Source organism: Leptodactylus fuscus, chromosome 9, assembly GCF_031893055.1.
Source record: "Leptodactylus fuscus isolate aLepFus1 chromosome 9, aLepFus1.hap2, whole genome shotgun sequence".
In the NCBI taxonomy this organism is placed as follows: domain Eukaryota; kingdom Metazoa; phylum Chordata; class Amphibia; order Anura; family Leptodactylidae; genus Leptodactylus; species Leptodactylus fuscus.
In genome coordinates, this window is record NC_134273.1 from 24,173,751 (window position 1) to 24,196,557 (window position 22,807).

The 22,807-nt window shown below is 44.5% G+C and overlaps 1 protein-coding gene across 1 annotated transcript; it reads left to right on the plus strand.

Annotated features, from left to right (window-relative positions):
- Window positions 1-10,847: 10,847 nt before the first annotated feature.
- TOR3A (torsin family 3 member A) lies at window positions 10,848-16,323 on the plus strand. Its single transcript, XM_075287590.1, has 6 exons — window positions 10,848-11,212; window positions 11,530-11,643; window positions 12,539-12,804; window positions 13,360-13,523; window positions 14,340-14,464; window positions 15,895-16,323. Exons 1-6 carry the CDS (start codon window positions 10,975-10,977, stop codon window positions 16,140-16,142), a joined length of 1,155 nt encoding a protein of 384 aa, XP_075143691.1. The 5' UTR covers window positions 10,848-10,974; the 3' UTR covers window positions 16,143-16,323.
- The last annotated feature ends 6,484 nt before the right edge of the window (window positions 16,324-22,807 follow it).

A 22,807-nucleotide genomic window follows, 5' to 3' on the forward strand; every position in this document is an offset into this window, starting at 1 on the left:
GCTGATTTGCTTGGGATCCAGGTGTCAGACCTATCCTGATATCCAACTTTGCAGGGTTGTGGACAACCCCTTTAAGTGAATGTGCTCTCCTACCTGTACAAGGCCTCATTTTCTGTTGCATGTCTTTTTCACCAGCACAAATCAGGAGGGAATATGTTTTCTTTGTTTTTTTTTTCCTTTTCCCATTATGTGTTATGGAAACTTCATCGTGTCTGCACCTTCTATACTGAGGGTAGTTCGTCTTATTCATACAACCCCTTAACACAAGGAATACAATGTGACAATCTTCTTTTTTTAGATTTTATATGTAGCATGAAACAATGCAGTGTCACCCCCTAAGTTGCCCCTGTAACTGTCTCTGTGCCATGTTCCTCTGTTTTCTTGCAGGTCCTCAGTCACACCACCATTTTGCACGATTCTGTACCTTTTTGCGGTAGTTCTTAAGTACAAAGCCAGAAATAGATCCCAAATGAAGGAAATGTATAAAGGAAGACCAGTCCCCGCTCCTCTCTGACCCGGTCTCTGTTTAAAAACTTCTTAAAGAAATGTAGGATTACCGTCTTAGGAGCCCGTTCACATGGTGGAAAGTGAAGAGGAATTTGAAGTGGACTTCTGCCTCAACTTCCTCTCCACTTTGTGGCCCTCGGCTTTCACTCGCTGATTTAGCCCCAGATGACTAGGACTAGTCAGCGGAGTGTCTTGTGCCACAGATTTTGTGGCCGATTCAACTGCGGCATCCACAGCAAGATTGAGAAGGGTTGTTTTTGTTTTTTTTGGTATAGCATTCTGTTTTTGTCTCTACTGCATACAATGGGAGGTAGATTCAGTATGGAATGAACAGCGCCACTCTGGTCTGTAGACCGTCTGTGGTATTACAGCACAGCTCTATATAAGTGCAGCACTAGCAGATACAGGCCATACACCAGAGTGGCACTGATCCTATAACATAAAACCCCACTTTTCTAATCCTACAGAACACCTTTATTTGGTAGCACGTGCATTGAGTATGATTGGTTGTCCTACAAGATAACATCCTGATGGCCGTACGGTATAGATGGTTTTGTCACACAGACCCCCGCCCGCCCCTTGTGCTCCTCCTTACCTATGGACTCCGCTTTTAGCACCCTCACATGGTCTTGTACTTTCTTCCCCTCTCACTGGCAGTCTCTCCAGACTTGTTAACCTCAGTGTGCACTTCTGTTCCAGATCTGACTTCTGCCATATTGCTCTGTGTCTCCTTGCGTGCAGACGTTTACATGTCACGTGTAGTACAGTACGTGTCACGACTCAGTAACGGTTCTATTATTGTGAAAAAAAAGCTGCTATGTTCTTACAAAGTTCAATATAAGAGGATTTCTATACTTGTGCTCCGGACTAGACGGAGTTAGCAAGACTGGGATAGACTATAAAATAAAATGCTATCAACACAAAGTGACTTTTTGTAAGTATATAATGTATTATCTGATGTCTAAGGAGGAGACGCCTGGTCAGAATGTTCTAATGTCATAGGTACCCTACATGTGAAGAGGCGACATGGATGAGGTCTATGGTCTTACAGCCATTGATCTCCAGGGTGAAAATGCTGTGTACAAAGCTCCCACCAGCTGTATGTGTGGTACGTGTCCCCGCAGCTGCTGTAGGTGGGGTACGTGTCCCCGCAGCTGCTGTAGGTGGGGTACGTGTCCCCGCAGCTGCTGTAGGTGGGGTACGTGTCCCCGCAGCTGCTGTAGGTGTGGTACGTGTCCCCGCAGCTGCTGTAGGTGGGGTACGTGTCCCCGCAGCTGCTGTAGGTGTGGTACGTGTCCCCGCAGCTGCTGTAGGTGTGGTACGTGTCCCCGCAGCTGCTGTAGGTGGGGTACGTGTCCCCGCAGCTGCTGTAGGTGTGGTACGTGTCCCCGCAGCTGCTGTAGGTGGGGTACGTGTCCCCGCAGCTGCTGTAGGTGTGGTACGTGTCCCCGCAGCTGCTGTAGGTGTGGTACGTGTCCCCGCAGCTGCTGTAGGTGGGGTACGTGTCCCCGCATCTGCTGTAGGTGGGGTACGTGTCCCCGCAGCTGCTGTTTGTATGATGATACATGTCCCTGCAGCTGCTATATGTGTGGTATGTGTCCCATCAGTTTACCGCCAATACACAGAACACCGCACCACCCTAAGTAACTGACAGAAAATCAGAAATTCTGATATTAAAATAGAAAAAAAACAACATCTCAAAAGCTAAAGTAAATGCAGACATTATTGCGACATGGTATATTTCGATTGAAGATAAAATATATTTCTCCATCTTAAAGATATTCGAGAGACAGAACCCAACCGAAACCACATGGCTAGTAATCCAGATCAGACGGGAACAATCTATCCAATAATGCATATAGGTTATATAGTAAGACATATCAAAAACAAATACCATGGCAATATATATGATAGATAGATAGATAGATAGATAGATAGATAGATAGATAGATAGATAGATATTATATCAAGGGGAGTACTGACCATGGAGCAGCAAGGGGTTAAGATCGGTGTATTAGGGATTATGTGTTTATAACCTTTTTATGGGCCCCTATTATATCTCTGTGTCCCCCACATTTTATACAGGCGGGGTTCACATCCACGTTGGGGGGGTCACCGCACCTAATCAGTTTCTGGGATCCGTCAAAAGATTGTAAAATCTCATTAGAACAGTCCATGTGAGAACCCATTGATCAAGATGTGCGTTTGGAGCATTTCTATCATGTATCAGCTTTTTGGACAGAGACAATAGTCGATCCCGGTGACCTCCATTACATGCCATGTGGAAGAGGTTTTTGTCCTTTAAAAGCATTACTGGCAAGAAAAAGGTTAAAGGGGTCCAGGAATGACAGGAATTGGGCAGAGTCCCAGGGAAGGTAAAATATGGGAAAAGTCATACCTGTTATGGGTTGCTACCCATTCCTGTATGAGCTAACAGAAGTCCAGGTTAATGGATCCAATGATGTGACGCCATCTGACCCTCATGTCTTGCTCAGGACCATTGACCTCGCGCCATCATGTTCCCAGCACCTCACGGGTCACAGGTGGAGAGAAGGCCGGCAACGCAAGGCAGAATATCTAATGGCCATCTGCTCCACCAGGACCCTGGAGCCTGAGGGGGCCAAAGACCTCTCTACAACATAAGAAGACTCCATGATTAGTGATGAGCAAACCAATTCCTTTAGAACTGGATTCAACACAAAACTTTTGGAGTTTTTCACCCACGATACACTATATTATACTCAGGAGACCCCAAAGTATAAGAATAGCACCTCGTACTGAGGGATATGCTAAGTAAGAATGAAGCAAAAAGTAAAATGATTAAAAAAAAATAAATCCCTAATTATGTTGAGCCAACACAGGAAAATTCTTAGCCCCATCCCTTATGTCTAGGTCATACTGGATATATTAAAATAAATGTTCTAAACAAATAGAAATCTATCTGTATATATACAAGGGGTTGGTAAGAAGGAGAAGAGAGACGTGATGTGTAGAGAATGAATAGAAGGGAACCAAGGAAATGCTGGGACTTATAGTTCTCTCACACCCCTTCCCTGCAATGTCCTCTGATCTCTTATAATAACAGCGGCGATGCTATGACATCATCATGCCTCCTGTGCTGAGATACAGAGGTCCTATGCACAGGTCAAGAAGAAGAAGAGGAGGTGGCGACGGGGGCTTCATCAAGGCATCAAAGGTAGGTGAGTATAATGAGCCCTATTTACTTACCTATCCCCGTCCCTGCTCCTGGTCGCCTCCATTTCCCCAGTGGCGGATCCAGGCTTTGTGGGGCCCTGGGCAATTGACTTTGGCTGGGCCCTACTTACTGGGGGGTATGGAAAAAATTAGCCCTAAAAATGCATTTTTCATATTTTCTGCCATTACATTCTGACATTACAATAAATACAATGCAGTAATACTCACAGGAGACATCTCCCCACGTTTCCCGTCTCTTCCCTTTGGACCGCCATGACCACTTCTTTCAGCTGTGACTTGACTCTGTAAAGTTTGAAACACAGACATCTTTGACTCCTCACTTCTCCACGCACCCAAACCCTACCACAGCGGCCCCTGCAGCCTATATTATACTCCACAGTGGCAAAATAGACTGTGGGGCATAATAGAGGTTACAGGGGCCACAGTGGACCCTTCAAGCTCTATTATCATACTCAGTGGTCTTTTCAGACCCCCCGAGTATAATAATCAGAGCCCCAGGGGAGGTGAGGGAACATAATAAACAATGTTACTTACCTCTCCGGGATCCGATGTTAATCCTAGCTGGCTTTGGGCCTATATGATAATGCCCAGACGTCACGTGGTCTGGTATATTACCAGCGGTAGCTCTCCTGCACTGGTTCAAAGAAAAAAAAAAGAAAAAAAAAAATCGCCCGGGCTGCCGCCCACATTAGAGGTGCGGCGCTGGGTCTGGGCTGCGCCGCGGGGCCCCGGGTGGTTGCCCGGCTCGCCTGGCCCTGGATCCGCCCCATGCATATCTCCTTCTGCTATATGATGCAGAAGCTGTTGTGAGCAGGAATGGGGATCAGTAACTGAGGCTGTGAACCCTGACATATACAGTGGGGCAAAAAAGTATTTAGTCAGTCACCAATAGTGCAAGTTCCACCACTTAAAAAGATGAGAGGCGTCTGTAATTTACATCATAGGTAGACCTCAACTATGAGAGACAAAATGAGAAAACAAATCCAGAAAATCACATTGTCTGATTTTGTAAGAATTTATTTGCAAATTATGGTGGAAAATAAGTATTTGGCCAGTAACAAAATTTCATCTCAATACTTTGTTATACAGTCCTATGAAAAAGTTTGGGCACCCCTATTAATCTTAATCATTTTTAGTTCTAAATATTTTGGTGTTTGCAACAGCCATGTCAGTTTGATATATCTAATAACTGATGGACACAGTAATATTTCAGGATTGAAATGAGGTTTATTGTACTAACAGAAAATGCGCAATATGCATTAAACCAAAATTTGATCGGTGCAAAAATATGGGCACCTCAACAGAAAAGTGACATTAATATTTAGTAGATCCTCCTTTTGCAAAGATAACAGCCTCTAGTCGCTTCCTGTAGCTTTTAACCAGTTCCTGGATGAAGGTATTTTGGACCATTTCTTTCTACAAAACAATTCAAGTTCAGTTAAGTTTGATGGTCGCCGAACATGGACAGCCCGCTCTCAAATGATCTGAAAACAAAGATTGTTCAACATAGTTGTTCAGGGGAAGGATACAAAACGTTGTCTCAGAGATTGAACCTGTCAGTTTCCACTGTGAGGAACATAGTAAGGAAATGGAAGACCACAGGGACAGTTCTTGTTAAGCCCAGAAGTGGCAGGCCAAGAAAAATATCAGAAAGGCAGAGAAGAAGAATGGTGAGAACAGTCAAGGACAATCCACAGACCACCTCCAAAGAGCTGCAGCATCATCTTGCTGCAGATGGTGTCACTGTGCATCAGTCATCAATACAGCGCACTTTGCACAAGGAGAAGCTGTCAGGGAGAGTGATGAGAAAGAAGCCGTTTCTGCAAGCACGCCACAAACAGAGTCACCTGAGGTATGCAAAAGCACATTTGGAGAAGCCAACTTCATTTTGGAAACAAAGATTGAGTTGTTTGGTTATAAAAAAAGGCGTTATGCATGGCGTCCAAAAAGAAACAGCATTCCAAGAAAAACACTTGCTACCCACTGTAAAATTTGGTGGAGGTTCCATCATGCTTTGGGGCTGTGTGGCCAATGCCGGCACCGGGAATCTTGTTAAAGTTGAGGGTCGCATGGATTCCACTCAGTATCAGCAGATTCTTGAGAATAATGTTCAAGAATCAGTGACGAAGTTGAAGTTACGCCGGGGATGGATATTTCAGCAAGACAATGATCCAAAACACCGCTCCAAATCCTCAGGCATTCATGCAGAGGAACAATTACAATGTTCTGGAATGGCCATCCCAGTCCCCAGACCTGAATATCATTGAACATCTGTGGGATGATTGGAAGCGGGCTGTCCATGCTCGACGACCATCAAACTTAACTGAACTTGAATTGTTTGTCCAAAATACCTTTATCCAGGATCCAGGAACTGATTAAAAGCTACAGGAAGCGACTAGAGGCTGTTATCTTTGCAAAAGGAGGATCTACTAAATATTAATGTCACTTTTCTGTTGAGGTGCCCATACTTTTGCACCGGTCAAATTTTGGTTTAATGCATATTGCACATTTTCTGTTAGTACAATAAACCTCATTTCAATCCTGAAATATTACTGTGTCCATCAGTTATTAGATATATCAAACTGAAATGGCTGCTGCAAAACACCAAAATATTTAGAACTAAAAATGATTAAGATTAATAGGGGTGCCCAAACTTTTTCATAGGACTGTATATCCTTTGTTGGCAATGACAGAGGTCAAACGTTTTCTGTAAGTCTTCACAAGGTTGGCACACACTGTTGTTGGTATGTTGGCCCATTCCTCCATGCAGATCTCCTCCAGAGCAGTGATGTTTTGGGGCTGTCGCTTGGCAACACGGACTTTCAACTCCCTCCAAAGGTTTTCTATAGGGTTGAGATCTGGAGACTGGCTAGGCCACTCCAGGACCTTGAAATGCTTCTTACAAAGCCACTCCTTCGTTGCCCTGGCGGTGTGCTTTGGATCATTGTCATGTTGAAAGACCCAGCCACGTTTCATCTTCAATGCCCTTGCTGATGGAAGGAGGTTTGCACACAAAGCTCACGATACATGGCCCCATTCATCCCCAGTCGTCCTGGCCCCTTTGCAGAGAAACAGCCCCAAAGCATGATGTTTCCACCCCCATGCTTTACAGTAGGTATAGTGTTTGATGGATGCAACTCAGTATTCTTTTTCCTCCAAACACAAAAAGTTGTGTTTCTACCAAACCGTTCCAGTTTGGTTTCATCAGACCATAGGACATTCTCCCAATACTCTTCTGGATCATCCAAATGCTCTCTAGCAAACTTCAGGCAGACCCGGACATGTACTGGCTATAGCAGGGGGACACGTCTAGCACTGCAGGATCTGAGTCCCTGGCGGCGTAGTGTGTTACTGATGGTAGGCTTTGTTACATTGGTCCCAGCTCTCTGCAGTTCATTCACTAGGTCCCCCCGCGTGGTTCTGGGATTTTTGCTCACCGTTCTTGTGATCATTTTGACCCCACGGGGTGAGATTTTGCGTGGAGCCCCAGATCGAGGGAGATTATCAGTGGTCTTGTATGTCTTCCATTTTCTAATTATTGCTCCCACAGTTGATTTCTTCAATCCAAGCTGGTTGCCTATTGCAGATTCAGTCTTCCCAGCCTGGTGCAGGGCTACAATTTTGTTTCTGGTGTCCTTTGACAGCTCTTTGGTCTTCACCATAGTGGAGTTTGGAGTCTGACTGTTTGAGGGTGTGCACAGGTGTCTTTTTATACTGATAACAAGTTTAAACAGGTGCCATTACTACAGGTAATGAGTGGAGGAAAGAGGAGACTCTTAAAGAAGAAGTTACAGGTCTGTGAGAGCCAGAAATCTTGATTGTTTGTAGGTGACCAAATACTTATTTTCCACCATAATTTGCAAATAAATTCTTACAAAATCAGACAATGTGATTTTCTGGATTTGTTTTCTCATTTTGTCTCTCATAGTTGAAGTCTACCTATGATGTAAATTACAGACGCCTCTCATCTTTTTAAGTGGTGGAACTTGCACTATTGGTGACTGACTAAATACTTTTTTGCCCCACTGTACTACTATTACTATAATAATAATAATCGGAGACCCACCTCGCCTGCAATCTGGTGCTACTCCCAGCAGGCTTCAGGCCTCTATGGTGACGTCCCAGATGACATGTGGGCCAGGCTGCCGTCATTGTGCATCACCATGCCACCAGCAGGCTCCACCCTACTAGGCCGTGGCTGCCCACAGCAGTATACCAGCCATTCTGCAAGAGGTTTTCCTTCATTTGATTTATTCTTTTCACCGTTCACTAAGCTTATGGAGAGTTCCAGCAAAGGCTGCTGGGAAATTATGCCAATTTTCAAGTTTCTATTGGCCAATACACTTCACATAAGTAAATTATTCAAAATGGCTGCCAGGTAGGATGTGCATGTCAGAAGACAATACAGCTCAGCACCAGGAGAATGGTCTTCTGTGATACACAGGCTGCTCCTTGCTGGCCATCATCCGGTTCTCGGCTGGCGATGGTAGCACAGATCACTGATCGCAGGGATCACTTAAAAGGATGCCATTGTCAGATTAGTCTGAGCATCTATAGATCTTTAAGGGAGTTATTTAGGTTTGGAGAAACATGGCTGCATACTTCTAAAAACAGCGCCACTCCTGTCCATGGGTCATGCCTGGTATTGCAGGTTTCATTTATTACCAGACATGATAAGGAGGACTCTGATTCTGGAAGAAAGCAGCCATGTTTTTACAATCCCTCTAAATTTTTATCTCTCCATGGTTGTTTAAACCTAAAATCAGAGACTCTGACCTCGTGATCGTCCAGAAGCGGCGACCCCTAAATAAGTAAATAAGGGGTCATACTTTTATTTTGGTGATAATTTGATCATATCTTATTGTAATACTCTATATCAGTGATGGCGAACCTATGGCACGCGTGCCAGAGAGGGCACGCAGAGCCCTCCATGCTGGCACGCGTGCGGTCGCCCGGATCGCTCACCAACAGGGAATCCGGTACAGGATTCCCCGTTGATGAGCGATCACTGCCTTCAGTTGTATGTGCAAATGCACATACAGCTGAAAGCTGTCAGGGTAGGCCGCGGATCGCGCGACCGCGGCCTACACTAGCTGCAGAGTTTGACCTCTGCCCCGACGCGGGCGCGATGACGTCATCAGCGCCGCCAGTGACAAGAAGGTGGATGCCGGCGGCTCTTCAGGGGTGAGTATGAGAGTGGCTCACTGTGTATATGATGTTGGGGGGAGCGCTTATAATACTTGGTGGGGTGTATGATACTGGGGGGGAGTGTATAATACTGGGGGGGCTTATAATACTGGGTGGGGTGTTTAATACTGGGGGGAGTGTATAATACTGGGGGGAGTGTATAATACTGAGGGGGCTTATAATACTGGGGGGAGTGTATAATACTGGGGGGGCTTATAATACTGGGGTGGCTTATAATACTGGGGGGTGTACTAAAGAGCATATAATACTGGGGGGGGCCCATTTATAAGCACACAATACTGTGTGTGGATGCCACTGTGGAGTATATAATCCTGGGGGGGGGACACCTACTGCGGAGCATATAACACTGGGGGGCTACTGTGGTACTGTGGAGAATATAATATTGTGTGGTGGGCCCACTGCAGAGCATATAATACTGTCTGGGGTCCCCTCACTATTTATATCACACAATATCTGTTTTATAGCAGACGTGATATTAGTACAGGATGTAAGAATATTACACGGTAACTATAAAACAGATCCTGTGCGATGTAAATAGTGAAAATTAATTGTTCAAAGTACCAAATGCCGAGACCTTTACATTTCAGTACAACGTTGTTTGTATTATTGAAAGCTCTGTAAAGCCCCACATGACTGTAATTTTTGGTCAGTAACTGTCCGCAATTGTGGATCCGCATAGTATTAAGTCTATATTGTCGTGTTGGCACTCCGCGAAAATTTTGTGGGTTTTGGGTTGCAGTTTGGGCACTCGGTCTCTAAAAGGTTCGCCATCACTGCTCTATATGGTTTTTCACTTGCAGTACCGCTCTCCACCACTGACAACAGCACATTCTTATCATGAACACAATGCAATAGCGCCCCCTGTTATAATCTAGCTATAACACTATAGTATAGATTTATTCTTGTTATAGTTATTGTCATACAACTTTTCAAGCCTCCTGAATGGCATGGGTATTTCCTAAACAGCTCATCACATGTGTTGTCACCCAACTTTTCTAGAATCTTGAATGGTAAATCTGTCCTGTTATATGATCACTAAACTAGGCACAACTTTCATTCAGGATTCTAGAAACACTAGTTGACAACCAATATAGTGTCCATCACAGCTCACCCAGCTTTCCTAGTACTCTGAACAACATATATAGCTTGTTTTACATGAATACAGAACACGCACTGGACAAGTAGACCGTGTTGCCATTCAGTACTGTAGAAAGCTGAGTGAAAACCTCTGCGGGAGCTATTACTGTAACCAAATTGGTTGTAATTCAGCTGTCCTGAATGGTAAGTCTGCCTCTGTTATAAATGTATACATTCCCTATCACTGTATAACTCTCTTTTACCATTCAGGACTCAAGGAAAGCTGTGAAAGGTCTCGGCTGCCACTGGGGTCTGCACAAAAAAAGGTCTTGCCATACAGTGATTTATTTATGTCGTTCAGGATTCCAGAAAAGCTGGGTGACAACCATAAAAGGGGGTTGTATACTATGTGGGGATCTTTTGGCTGTATTTTTTTTTTTTTTGGGGGGGGACGGGGACGCCTTTATAGTTGGCCTCAGGCAGCAGACCAGCTAGGGTCACCCCTGACTATAAACTACCGCTACCTCCTGTTCTTTCTTGTCCCGGCTGTCAGGATCTTGTCAGCTAACACTAAGTAAACTTTCACCGTCGCTATCCTGTTATGTAAGATGTGTCGGAGAAATGTCTTCCTTGCCTTGCTTTTAAACAATTCCTAAAAATCCTTTCCCACTGAAGGGTTAATCGCTGATGTTGAGTCACAGAAATATCCGGAGCACAAGTGACAGCCAGAGAGATGGCGACACTACTACAGAGGGGAGTGACAGTAACAAACTGAGCGAGAAGGAAAATGTGACACACTTAATGCAGAGGGAGGAGAGAGACTGCGGACCTGGCGAGGGAGGAGACGGAGTGAGGACGTATTATATAAGACACAGACACATGGATGCAGGGATATAGAGGCAGATGTCAGACGAGACAGGACATTGCACCAAATAAGATCTCCGAGGATCTGATCCTACCCCAGGGATGGTCAGGGCTGCTCCACTCTTACTACTCCTACTGATCAGTCCCAGCGTACATGGCAGTCTGGATGTTTTGGGCCTAGCAGAACTAAAAGGGGAAGACACAGAAGAGAAGAAAGATGGCCTGTGGCTATCGGGTGCCCAAGAAGTGCAAGACCTGGCACAACTTTCTTGGGAGTATATGCAGGACCTGCAGTGCTGGCTGTGGCCGGACAAGTGTGACGATAAAAGAAGCCATACGGGTAAGTGTGCAAAGTGCCAATATGTGCAAGATCTTGGGGTCCCCTCTCATTGATTATAGGGGACGGTTGTGAAGGGATCAATGCCTAAGGATAGTTTCTAAATACTAGAATATACCAGTACAAGTGGTTGTGGCCGCACACAATGACATCAGGGGCCATAGTCTGAGCAGACGACCTGTAGGTGCCTTGTTACTATAGACCCTACAGCCAGGGCTCTATACCAGGGATGTAGTGTCCTTACCTCGGGCGACCTCAGCAAGATGTCTTGTCTTTTTCTCAAGTATTATCCTGTATTAACCCATGGTGTTGTATTCCAGAGTGGAGCTGGCGCAGCTTTGGATGGGACTCCCTGCACCTCCTGACGGACTTGTATGCCAAAGTACTGGAGAGCAGAGAATATACACGCGTGTCCATTACTAACAATTTCACAGGTAAGGAAGAACATGGCTGAGCATCTTATTGCCAAAATAAGGAAATGGATTAAGTCAAATAAGTTTTTTAAATATCACAGTTAGAGATGGGTGAATAACTTGTACCAAGTCGGGTTCTACTCGAATATTCCAAATTGTTATGTTTTTTACAAAACCTAACACTTTGAAATTTGTCTTGGGTGAACTAAAAATAGCCGCCTTAGTTATACCCTGGGGGTCTAAGAAGAACCGAGAGTACAACAGGTGGAGGTCCAGGGGAGGAGAAAGAAATAATAATAAAAAAAAAACATTCATACTCCCCTTCCCTCACCTCTTTTAGGTCTGCAGTGCTCTTCTAGTGATATCATGTGCCCAGGGTCACTGCTGAGGCCTATGTTTGGGCTATCAGTGGTCACACAGGCAAACCGAATCCCAGTGGTGACCCCAGGCGCATGACGTCAGTGAGGAGGCCCAAAAGATGTAAGGGAAGGCGAGCATGATTTTTTTTATTATATTTTTTTTGTCCACCTCCTCTAGGCCTCCATCTTCATACACTGAGGTATGAAGATAACCCAGAGTATAATACTGACACTTTCACAATAACATAACTTTGGCTGTATTTGCAGATAAAATAGTTAAGATTAGATAGATAGATAGATAGATAGATAGATAGATAGATAGATACCTGAGAACCCTAAGAGTATTCTACACTATGTTTTATAGATAGGTTCCTAGGAGCCCTGACAGTGTCATACACTATGTTTTATAGATAGGTTCTTAGGAGCCCTGACAGTATTCTACACTATGTTTTAAGTCAATACATGGTGTGGTTCATACCAAACCAGACACGAAACGAATCCTGAGAGGTTCGCCTATCACTATTTATAATAGAACATTTCCTCTTAACCTTTTCTAGGTCTGCAGTTTGACTTGGACAGGAGAGTTCATGGGCAGCACTTGGCTGTGAAGCAGATTTTAACTTCTCTAAAGAGGTTTCTAAAGGAAGATAGCCAGAAAACGACATTGGCGCTGGCATTCCATGGGTGGACTGGTACGGGGAAGAACTTGGCTGCCAGGATAATTGCAGAGAACTTATACTGGGATGGGCAGCGGAGCCTGTGTACCAGAGTGTTCATCCCACAGCTGCACTTCCCTCACCTCTCACATGTGGAGGCCTACAAGGTAAATGTCTCCCACACCGCCCGATCACACAGCTTTAGCCATGAGTTTTGTAGTACAGCTAAACACCTATCCCTAACTTAAAGAGGACATTTCACCACCTCCACCTCTTTGCATTCTTCTATAGTGGTTACGCCACTGATTCTGATGCAGTTGGAGTTTCTTCTCCAGTCTCCTGCATTCCCAAACAATCATGTTATTTTCAGCACAATTATATGTCAAGGGGGCGGTCCCCACCGGTCTGCTCCAGGCCAGGACCACCCACTTAACAGTAGAGTCTAAGTAGCATATTAGGTATAAACTTAAAGCACTGATTGCTCAGGAACGGTGAGGGCTAGAGAAAAAATTCCAACTGCATCAGACTCAGTGGAGCAGTCACTATTGAAGGAGTTGAATTTGGTGGAGATGGTGAAAGTTTATCAATACATTACACTACCACCGTTAGTGGATGCAATTGGTTATAGTCACCACTTCATACAGCTTTGCAGCATTGATACAGAACACTACTGCAATGTGAAGGACTGTACTAAGATACTAAGAAATCATACTTCTTTCCAGGTCCAGTTAAGGAATCAGATCCAGGCGGTCTCCTTGGCCTGTTCGCAGCCCTTGTTTGTGTTCGATGAGGCGGACAAGCTGCCGGAAGCTCTTCTCCAGTCCCTCTTCCCTCTTATAAGCCCGGAGGAGACACAGGACACCAGAAGCATCTTTATATTCCTCAGGTAAGAGATTGCAATTGTTAGTATTTACACACCAATATTAATATACCATGTTGGCTATGGCATAAAGCACAATCCTGATATACAGTCCTTAGCCAAACTAGCCCTGCCGCCAGACTGTACTGAACTGCAGAAATGCCATGGTCTACTAGACAGCTATGACATTGTTAGTTTGGGCCATTAGACCTGTGATGTGGCTGTAATATGCGCACTAGTGTGGTCAATTTATAGTCATGAGACTATGGCCTTAGGGTGCATGCAGACTACGTAACGCCGGGCGTGTATGAGAGCCGTACACGCCGGCATTACGGCAGACTGCCGAACACTTCCCATTCACTTCAATGGGAGCGCTCGTAACAGCGGCGTTTACGAGCGCTCCCATTGAAGTGAATGGGAAGTGTTCGGCAGCCCTGCTGTAACGCCGGCGTGTACGGCTCTCATACACGCCCGGCGTTACGTAGTGTGAATGCACCCTTAGGGCTTAAAGGCGTTTTCTGGTCCCCCAACGAACACAAAGACCCCACATTGATCAGCTGCTCCAGGCTGACTTGGGCGCTAAAATCTACACAGGGGAAACAGAAGGCGCCATCCCCTGAATCTAGGCTATGCTGTAGTACTGTAACTCTGGTCCTATTCACTACAGTGACCCCTTACAGGATTCCAGAGCAGATTCGGCCAAAAACATGTCCATAGGGATTTAGGTTGTCCCATCTTCTGGTTATATTGAGCTATTTATGACTGCTATGACGCTGTTATTCTCCATGCATCATGTACATGATATGTAACACCTGACATACTTCCTGCTTACCTCTTACACAGTGGAGTCGGTGCCAGCATGATCAATGAGGTGGCGCTCAACTTCTGGCGAGCCGGGCGTCATCGTGAGGAGATTACATTGGATGATTTACATCGTCCATTGAGAGCGGCAATATACCAGAGCAAAGGTAAAGATAACCCTGTGAAGTACAGCCATTACACAAGCGTCTGTTTATATCAGTGTTATCTGCGAGTATACAGCAATACAGACACCTCTGGGACACTTTATCGTGAGAGGCTTCTCCGGCGCTGATCACGTGATCTCCTGATCCGATTTATGATCAGATGTGATCAGCTAAAAGGTGAAGGTGCAATGACCGTATTATAGCACCAGCCATGAGAATTTAACAGCCTAGTCTGATCTGCAGCGCCAGGGCAATTTATGATGCAGGTTTTAACCCTTTCAATATATAGGGGTGAAATGCACATGGTGGATAAGTGGATTTACTACTGTAAAATCCCATCTTTATGAAGTGCCCTGTAATGACTATACTCACATACGGATTTGTTGCAGACAATGTGGCGACTGAATATAATATTTAGTGACTTAGATGGAATTGGTTTGGTGCTTTTCTGAAAGCCCCTTTAAAGGGAATGGGAGAGACTCAGAAATTTTCTGCAATAAACCTGTCTTGAGTGAATATACCCCAATAGATCAAGACCCATATCTGCCAGTTTTTTGGACCAATAGTCCTCCAATGTGAAGGGTTTGTACGGGGATACTATTATGACTTATAAGCGCTTTTAGATACTGTACCTGGGTTTAGAGATGAGCGAGTACTGTTCGGATCAGCCGATCCGAACAGCACGCTCGCATAGAAATGAATGGACGTAGCCGGCATGCGGGGGGTTAAGCGGCCGGCCGACGTCAAAGCGGAAGTACCAGGTGCATCCATTCATTTCTATGGAGCGTGCTGTTCGGATCGGCTGATCCGAACAGTACTCGCTCATCTCTACCTGGGTTCCAGGTTGGTGTTGACCCGAGCCCCAAGTCATTCCACCTTCTTCTGCCTTCACACCTGTGGTATGGGGGCTGGTAATTGTAGTACAGCCAGCCCCCTATAGCACAGGTGAAGTGACTCAGGTGCTGATCCGATCATATGATGGATCAGCATTGTACATGCACAACCATTTCATTTACTTCTATGGGACTGATGGAGTGCTGGTCTTATAGGTGTGAATGTGCACCACTGGCTCCATCCATACTGAGGATCCTCTTTCTCATAATTAGTAGGGGTCCTAATATACAGCCCCCAGTCAAACACCTTGTTGCATGTGGGAAAAGAGGAGTCTTCAAGGAGGAACGCCTGTAATGAAGACGCTGCAGCAATAGATAGCACTCGGGCCCTCGTTCTCTTGAGTTGTGTGGGTCCCAGCAGTCAGCCCTCCGCAAATCTATTATAGCTTATCCTATGGATAGGGGATAACTGGTTATTACTAGAATACTCCTTTACGTCTGATAACACCAAAACCTTTGTGTGACCACTGTCTTAGTTATCCTACAGTATATAGGGTATTCCTCCATTACATCTAATGTCACCGTGGTTGTTCCCTACAGATCAGTCCCTGACACATCAGCTCTGGACTCAGGATCTCATCGATGAATTTGTGCCTTTTCTGCCCTTGGAGCGTAGCCATGTAAAGCGGTGTGCCCAAGATGCTATAGAGGCCCAAGGCCTACCCTACAGCGAGAACGCCCTCGAATCTGTTATCCAAGAACTTCTGTTTGTGCCAAAGGAGGAGAAGATTTTCTCAGCACAAGGTTGCAAACAAGTGGCCCAAAGAATTAACTTCATGAAGCTTTAAGTCAATGGCAAGAGACTCTAAGGAACTTAGCGAGAACTGACCAAACAGAAGAGGATCCTTGGCATCGGTGGTGGTCTAATAGATACTGTTGCCTAAAATCTGCAAATTCAGCTGGTGCTGCTATGAACTGGTTTACAGGGCAGACAAGAGATCGCCCGACTACACGTTACATCTATTGTATATTAAGTCCTTATTTATTTATTATATTTTTGGAAAACTTTTTACTGCTAATAAATGATTTTTTCTATACCTGACTGTAGTCAATGGGATTTCTCACGTAGTGTCTGCACATAGTCCTCTGCGTTATCTGTCATTGGGTTCACGCTCCAGTCATCTTCACAGACAAGCCCGTCCTGTAAATGGAGATATCTCTTTAACCCATCAGGCTGATGATGCAAGATATGCGTGTCTGTCTAGTGTGTAGTGCAAAGACCTCGCAGCTATTTGCTGTCTGTATCCCGGCCTAGCGGTACAGGCAGAGTACACATGAACATGTAATGCTCTCAGGGTCAGAGGTGGGTCGTATTGACCCTGATACTACACACGAATTACAACATCGCTCATGACTTGGTTACAGATTTGGTGACTTACCTCTCTCTGGCTGTTGTGAAACTGCAAATCCCAGCATGCCCTGAACGGCCTGGGCTGTCCATAGTCTATCCCCATTACCTTGCACCATATATAATGCCATTTTGTTAAATTTTCATTATTACCGTGGTTTGTGCCATTCTCAACTGAGCCCCCTGACTCTCCTGCTTAATGCACAATGGACCCCACATCTACAGTATACATAATGCAAACCCCTACACTAGGCAATGACCCTCGTAGGGTGCAAGTCTTCCTGTTTGCCAATCCAGTGCCAAGGGTCATGAACCCCCTATCTAAATACACTCATGTTAATAAAACATCACACTGCAGCCAAAATCCAGTGACCCCTATACTTTGTACCCATGCCATCTTCATCCAGTAACGGGAGGTGATATTGTGAAGCCCTAGTTGGCGGCCTCCCCACTACCGTGTGTATCTAACATTCAGCAGATTATATTTATACAGCGAGCTTTATCTGGGATGTTGCTTAATATAAGCACATGGAGGACGGTGGACTGGGACAAGCAAAATCTGCGAGCGCCAACTACAAAGTAGTATCATGGCCGATAAGAAACACTAGGACATGTAGTCTCATCTCAGCTTGTAAGAAAGTATCCGCACCACATCTGTCCACGGTCTGCTTAGATATTGCAATCTGTATTAATAGACAAGCCATGGACAAGAGTGACTGCCATAACTTTGGCAGTGCATGTGTTATAAAAAAAATCTCAATCCTTTGCAAATCTGCATTGACACCTTTCAGCAGCAATGTCAATAGCTAAAGGCAGAAACAATGGAGTAACTACCACCATAGCAGCAGAGGCAGCTGCCACAGGGCCCGGGACATTAGGGGCCCGGTGACAGCTGCTACCGCTGCTATCATTATTCTCGGAGGTCTTTTCCGACCCCCGAGTATAATGATCGGGGCCCCCTGTTGGTGGTACTTTCCACCAACAGGGGCCCCGAAGCTGCAGCAACGGCTGACACAGGAGCTGCAGGTCTGGCTCCTGTCAGCGCTTCAGGACGCTCCCCCTCTCCCCCCCCCCATCTCCCCCCCCCCCCTTTCTCTGCCTGTCCTCTGCCCACCAATGAGAGGGCTGAGGAGAGCCCAGGAGGCGGGGCTTATCCCTGCCGAGCTCCTGCCATCCTGCACTCAAGAGGAGAAGAGGAAGAAAGGAAGAAGGAAAATGAATCTAAAGAAAGAAAACGGGTACATACTGGAGTTACTATACTTATTAATATCAGGTACACGGGTACATACTGGAGTTACTATACTTATTAATATCAGGTACACGGGTACATACTGGGGTTACTATACTTATTAATATCAGGTACACGGGTACATACTGGGGTTACTATACTTATTAATATCAGGTACACGGGTACATACTGGGGTTACTATACTTAATAATATCAGGTACACGGGTACATACTGGGGTTACTATACTTATTAATATCAGGTACACGGGTACATACTGGGGTTACTAGGCTTATTAATATCAGGTACACGGGTACATACTGGGGTTACTATACTTATTAATATCAGGTACACGGGTACATACTGGGGTTACTATACTTATTACTATCAGGTACACAGGTACATACTGGGGTTACTATACTTATTAATATCAGGTACACAGGTACACACTGGGGTCACTATGCTTATTAATATCAGGTACACACTGGGGTTACTATACTTATTAATATCAGGTACACGGGTACATACTGGGGTTACTATACTTATTACTATCAGGTACACGGGTACATACTGGGGTTACTATGCTTATTAATATCAGGTACACGGGTACATACTGGAGTTACTATACTTATTAATATCAGGTACACAGGTACATACTGGGGTTACTATACTTATTAATATCAGGTACACGGGTACACACTGGGGTTACTATACTTATTGATATCAGGTACACGGGTACATACTGGGGTTACTATACTTATTAATATCAGGTACACGGGTACATACTGGGGTTACTATACTTATTAATATCAGGTACACGGGTACATACTGGGGTTACTATGCTTATTAATATCAGGTACACGGGTACATACTGGAGTTACTATACTTATTAATATCAGGTACACGGGTACATACTGGGGTTACTATACTTATTAATATCAGGTACACGGGTACATACTGGGGTTACTATACTTATTAATATCAGGTACACAGGTACATACTGGGGTTACTATACTTATTAATATCAGGTACACGGGTACATACTGGGGTTACTATACTTAATATCAGGTACACGGGTACATACTGGGGTTACTATACTTAATATCAGGTACACAGGTACATACTGGGGTCACTATACTTATCAATATCAGGTACACGGGTACATACTGGGGTCACTATACTTATCAATATCAGGTACACGGGTACATACTGGGGTTACTATACTTAATAATATCAGGTACACGGGTACATACTGGAGTTACTATACTTATTAATATCAGGTACACGGGTACATACTGGGGTTACTATACTTAATAATATCAGGTACACAGGTACATACTGGAGTTACTATACTTATTAATATCAGGTACACGGGTACATACTGGAGTTACTATACTTATTAATATCAGGTACACGGGTACATACTGGGGTTACTATACTTAATAATATCAGGTAGACAGCTACATATTGGGGTTACTATACTTATTAATATCAGGTACACAGGTACATACTGGGGTTACTATACTTATTAATATCAGGTACACGGGTACATACTGGGGTTACTATACTTAATATCAGGTACACAGGTACATACTGGGGTCACTATACTTATCAATATCAGGTACACAGGTACATACTGGGGTCACTATACTTATCAATATCAGGTACACGGGTACATACTGGGGTTACTATACTTAATAATATCAGGTACACGGGTACATACTGGAGTTACTATACTTATTAATATCAGGTACACGGGTACATACTGGGGTTACTATACTTAATATCAGGTACACAGGTACATACTGGAGTTACTATACTTATTAATATCAGGTACACGGGTACATACTGGAGTTACTATACTTATTAATATCAGGTACACAGGTACATACTGGAGTTACTATACTTATTAATATCAGGTACACGGGTACATACTGGGGTTACTATACTTATTAATATCAGGTACACAGGTACATACTGGGGTCACTATACTTATCAATATCAGGTACACAGGTACACACTGGGGTTACTATACTTAATAATATCAGGTACACAGGTACATACTGGAGTTACTATACTTATTAATATCAGGTACACGGGTACACGCTGGGGTCACTATGCTTATTAATATCAGGTACACATGACATACTGGGGTCACTATGCTTATTAATATCAGGTACACATGACATACTGGGATCACTATACTTATCAATATCAGGTACACATGACATACTGGGGTCACTATACTTATCAATATCAGGTACACAGGTACATACTGGGGTTACTATACTTATTAATATCAGGTACACGGGTACATACTGGGGTCACTATACTTATCAATATCAGGTACACAGGTACACACTGGGGTTACTATACTTAATAATATCAGGTACACAGGTACATACTGGAGTTACTATACTTATTAATATCAGGTACACGGGTACACGCTGGGGTCACTATGCTTATTAATATCAGGTACACATGACATACTGGGGTCACTATGCTTATTAATATCAGGTACACATGACATACTGGGATCACTATACTTATCAATATCAGGTACACATGACATACTGGGGTCACTATACTTATCAATATCAGGTACACAGGTACATACTGGGGTTACTATACTTATTAATATCAGGTACACGGGTACATACTGGGGTTACTAGGCTTATTAATATCAGGTACACGGGTACATACTGGGGTTACTAGGCTTATTAATATCAGGTACACGGGTACATGCTGGGGTTACTACGCTTATTAATATCAGGTACACGGGTACATACTGGGGTTACTACGCTTATTAATATCAGGTACACGGGTACATACTGGGGTTACTAGGCTTATTAATATCAGGTACACGGGTACATACTGGGGTTACTATACTTATTAATATCAGGTACACGGGTACATACTGGGGTTACTATACTTATTAATATCAGGTACACAGGTACATACTGGGGTTACTATACTTATTAATATCAGGTACACGGGTACACGCTGGGGTCACTATGCTTATTAATATCAGGTACACATGACATACTGGGGTCACTATGCTTATTAATATCAGGTACACATGACATACTGGGGTCACTATACTTATCAATATCAGGTACACAGGTACATACTGGGGTTACTATGTTTATTACTATCAGGTACACAGGTACATACTGGGGTTACTAGGCTTATTAATATCAGGCATTTGGGGTGATTACTTTTGTTTTAGTAACTCCATATGCCTCATATTAATAGCAGTTAACCCTATCATGTCCCTCACATTAACCCCTGTGTGCCTCACCATAAGAGTTACTGATATGTGAGACATATGGGGGTAATAATAATGAAGATACTTTATCATTACCTTCATGTCTCTCACATATCAGTAACTTATGTGAGGTACACAAGGGTTAATGTGAGGGACATGATGGGGTTAACTGCTATTAATATGAGGCACATGGAGTTACTAAATTGTAATGCACATGACCAGACTTTTTATCCACAATTGTCCTGGTAGCGGTCAGCGGGTGGCGTGACAGTATTTAGTCCTGTAGGGGCCACTATGGGACATAATACTGTGTGCAGTGGCCACTATTGGGTATAATACTGTGTGCAGGGGCCACTATGGGACATAATACTGTGTGCAGGGGCCTCTAAGGGACATAATACTGTGTGCAGGGGCCACTATGGGACATAATACTGTGTGCAGGGGCCACTGTGGGACATAATACTGTGTGTAGGGGCCACTGTGGGACATAATACTGTGTGCAGGGGCCTCTAAGGGACATAATACTGTGTGCAGGGGCCACTATGGGGCATAATAGTGTGTGCAGGGGCCTCTAAGGGACATAATACTCTGTGTAGGGGCCACTATGGGGCATAATAGTGTGTGCAGGGGCCTCTAAGGGACATAATACTCTGTGTAGGGGCCACTATGGGGCATAATAGTGTGTGCAGGGGCCTCTAAGGGACATAATACTGTGTGTAGGGGCCACTATGGGGCATAATACTGTGTGCAGGGGCCACTATGGGGCATAATAGAGCGCGCAGGAATGCGTAGGAGGGACTCGGTCGAGATCTTCGGTGTCGGGGGGGCCCCATGTCAAAAGTTCGCCACGGGGCCCCGCCATTCCTAGTTACGCCACTGGGCAGAAACCATATTTGCCAAATGGCTTACAAAAAATAAACCCATCTAGTGCTATACATAAGGACATTGATCTAACAATAGCGCCCCCTATAGGTTGTTACAGCTCTGGTTTCTGTCTCAGTGAGGACAACAACCACCAGGCTTTTCTTCTTCCTCGTTCTAAAATAATTTTACAATAAAGTCCAAGTCACTTCCTTAAAGGAGCTGCCGAGGAAATCGAAAAAACAAGGCGGCTTTTCTTCTAAACAATGTCATAGTGATCCAAAGGTTGGGGGTGGCATCGCAGCTCGAGACAATTCACTTCAATGACCTCCGATACCAGGCACGGTCCATAGTGTAGGCCTCGTTCTTTCCCCATCATCTCAATGGGTGGGAATCTCGAAGGCTGAATCAGCACTTATGAAATGTCATCAATGTCCCAGAATGTTATGCCCCCTTTAGGATAAGTTCCACCATTTTTGGAGGGTAGCCCAGGCTTCTCTGGTGTGACTATGTTCACCAAAGCCTGCCTGCCCCAGGTAAGAATAAAGCAGTGGCTACGTTCAGCCATTAACAAAATAATCTCTGCAGGCCTTAGAGGGGTTTTCAGGGACACAATGGATGACCCTTAGACACCCCCCCCCCCCTTCTGAATCAGCTGTCTGAAGTGGCAAACAGGCCAAGTGACAATGGTCACCAAAGTCCTATGAATGGCCTGAGCTGCAATACCAAGCACCGCCACTGCACAAATGT

Excerpts from the sequence above, each read along its gene's own strand:
- TOR3A (XM_075287590.1), top strand. The coding sequence starts at position 10,975 with ATGGTCAGGGCTGCTCCACTCTTACTACTCCTACTGATCAGTCCCAGC. Across the intron at positions 11,213-11,529 it reads CGATAAAAGAAGCCATACGG|AGTGGAGCTGGCGCAGCTTT; the intron begins GTAAGTGTGCAA and ends GTTGTATTCCAG. Across the intron at positions 11,644-12,538 it reads CATTACTAACAATTTCACAG|GTCTGCAGTTTGACTTGGAC; the intron begins GTAAGGAAGAAC and ends AACCTTTTCTAG.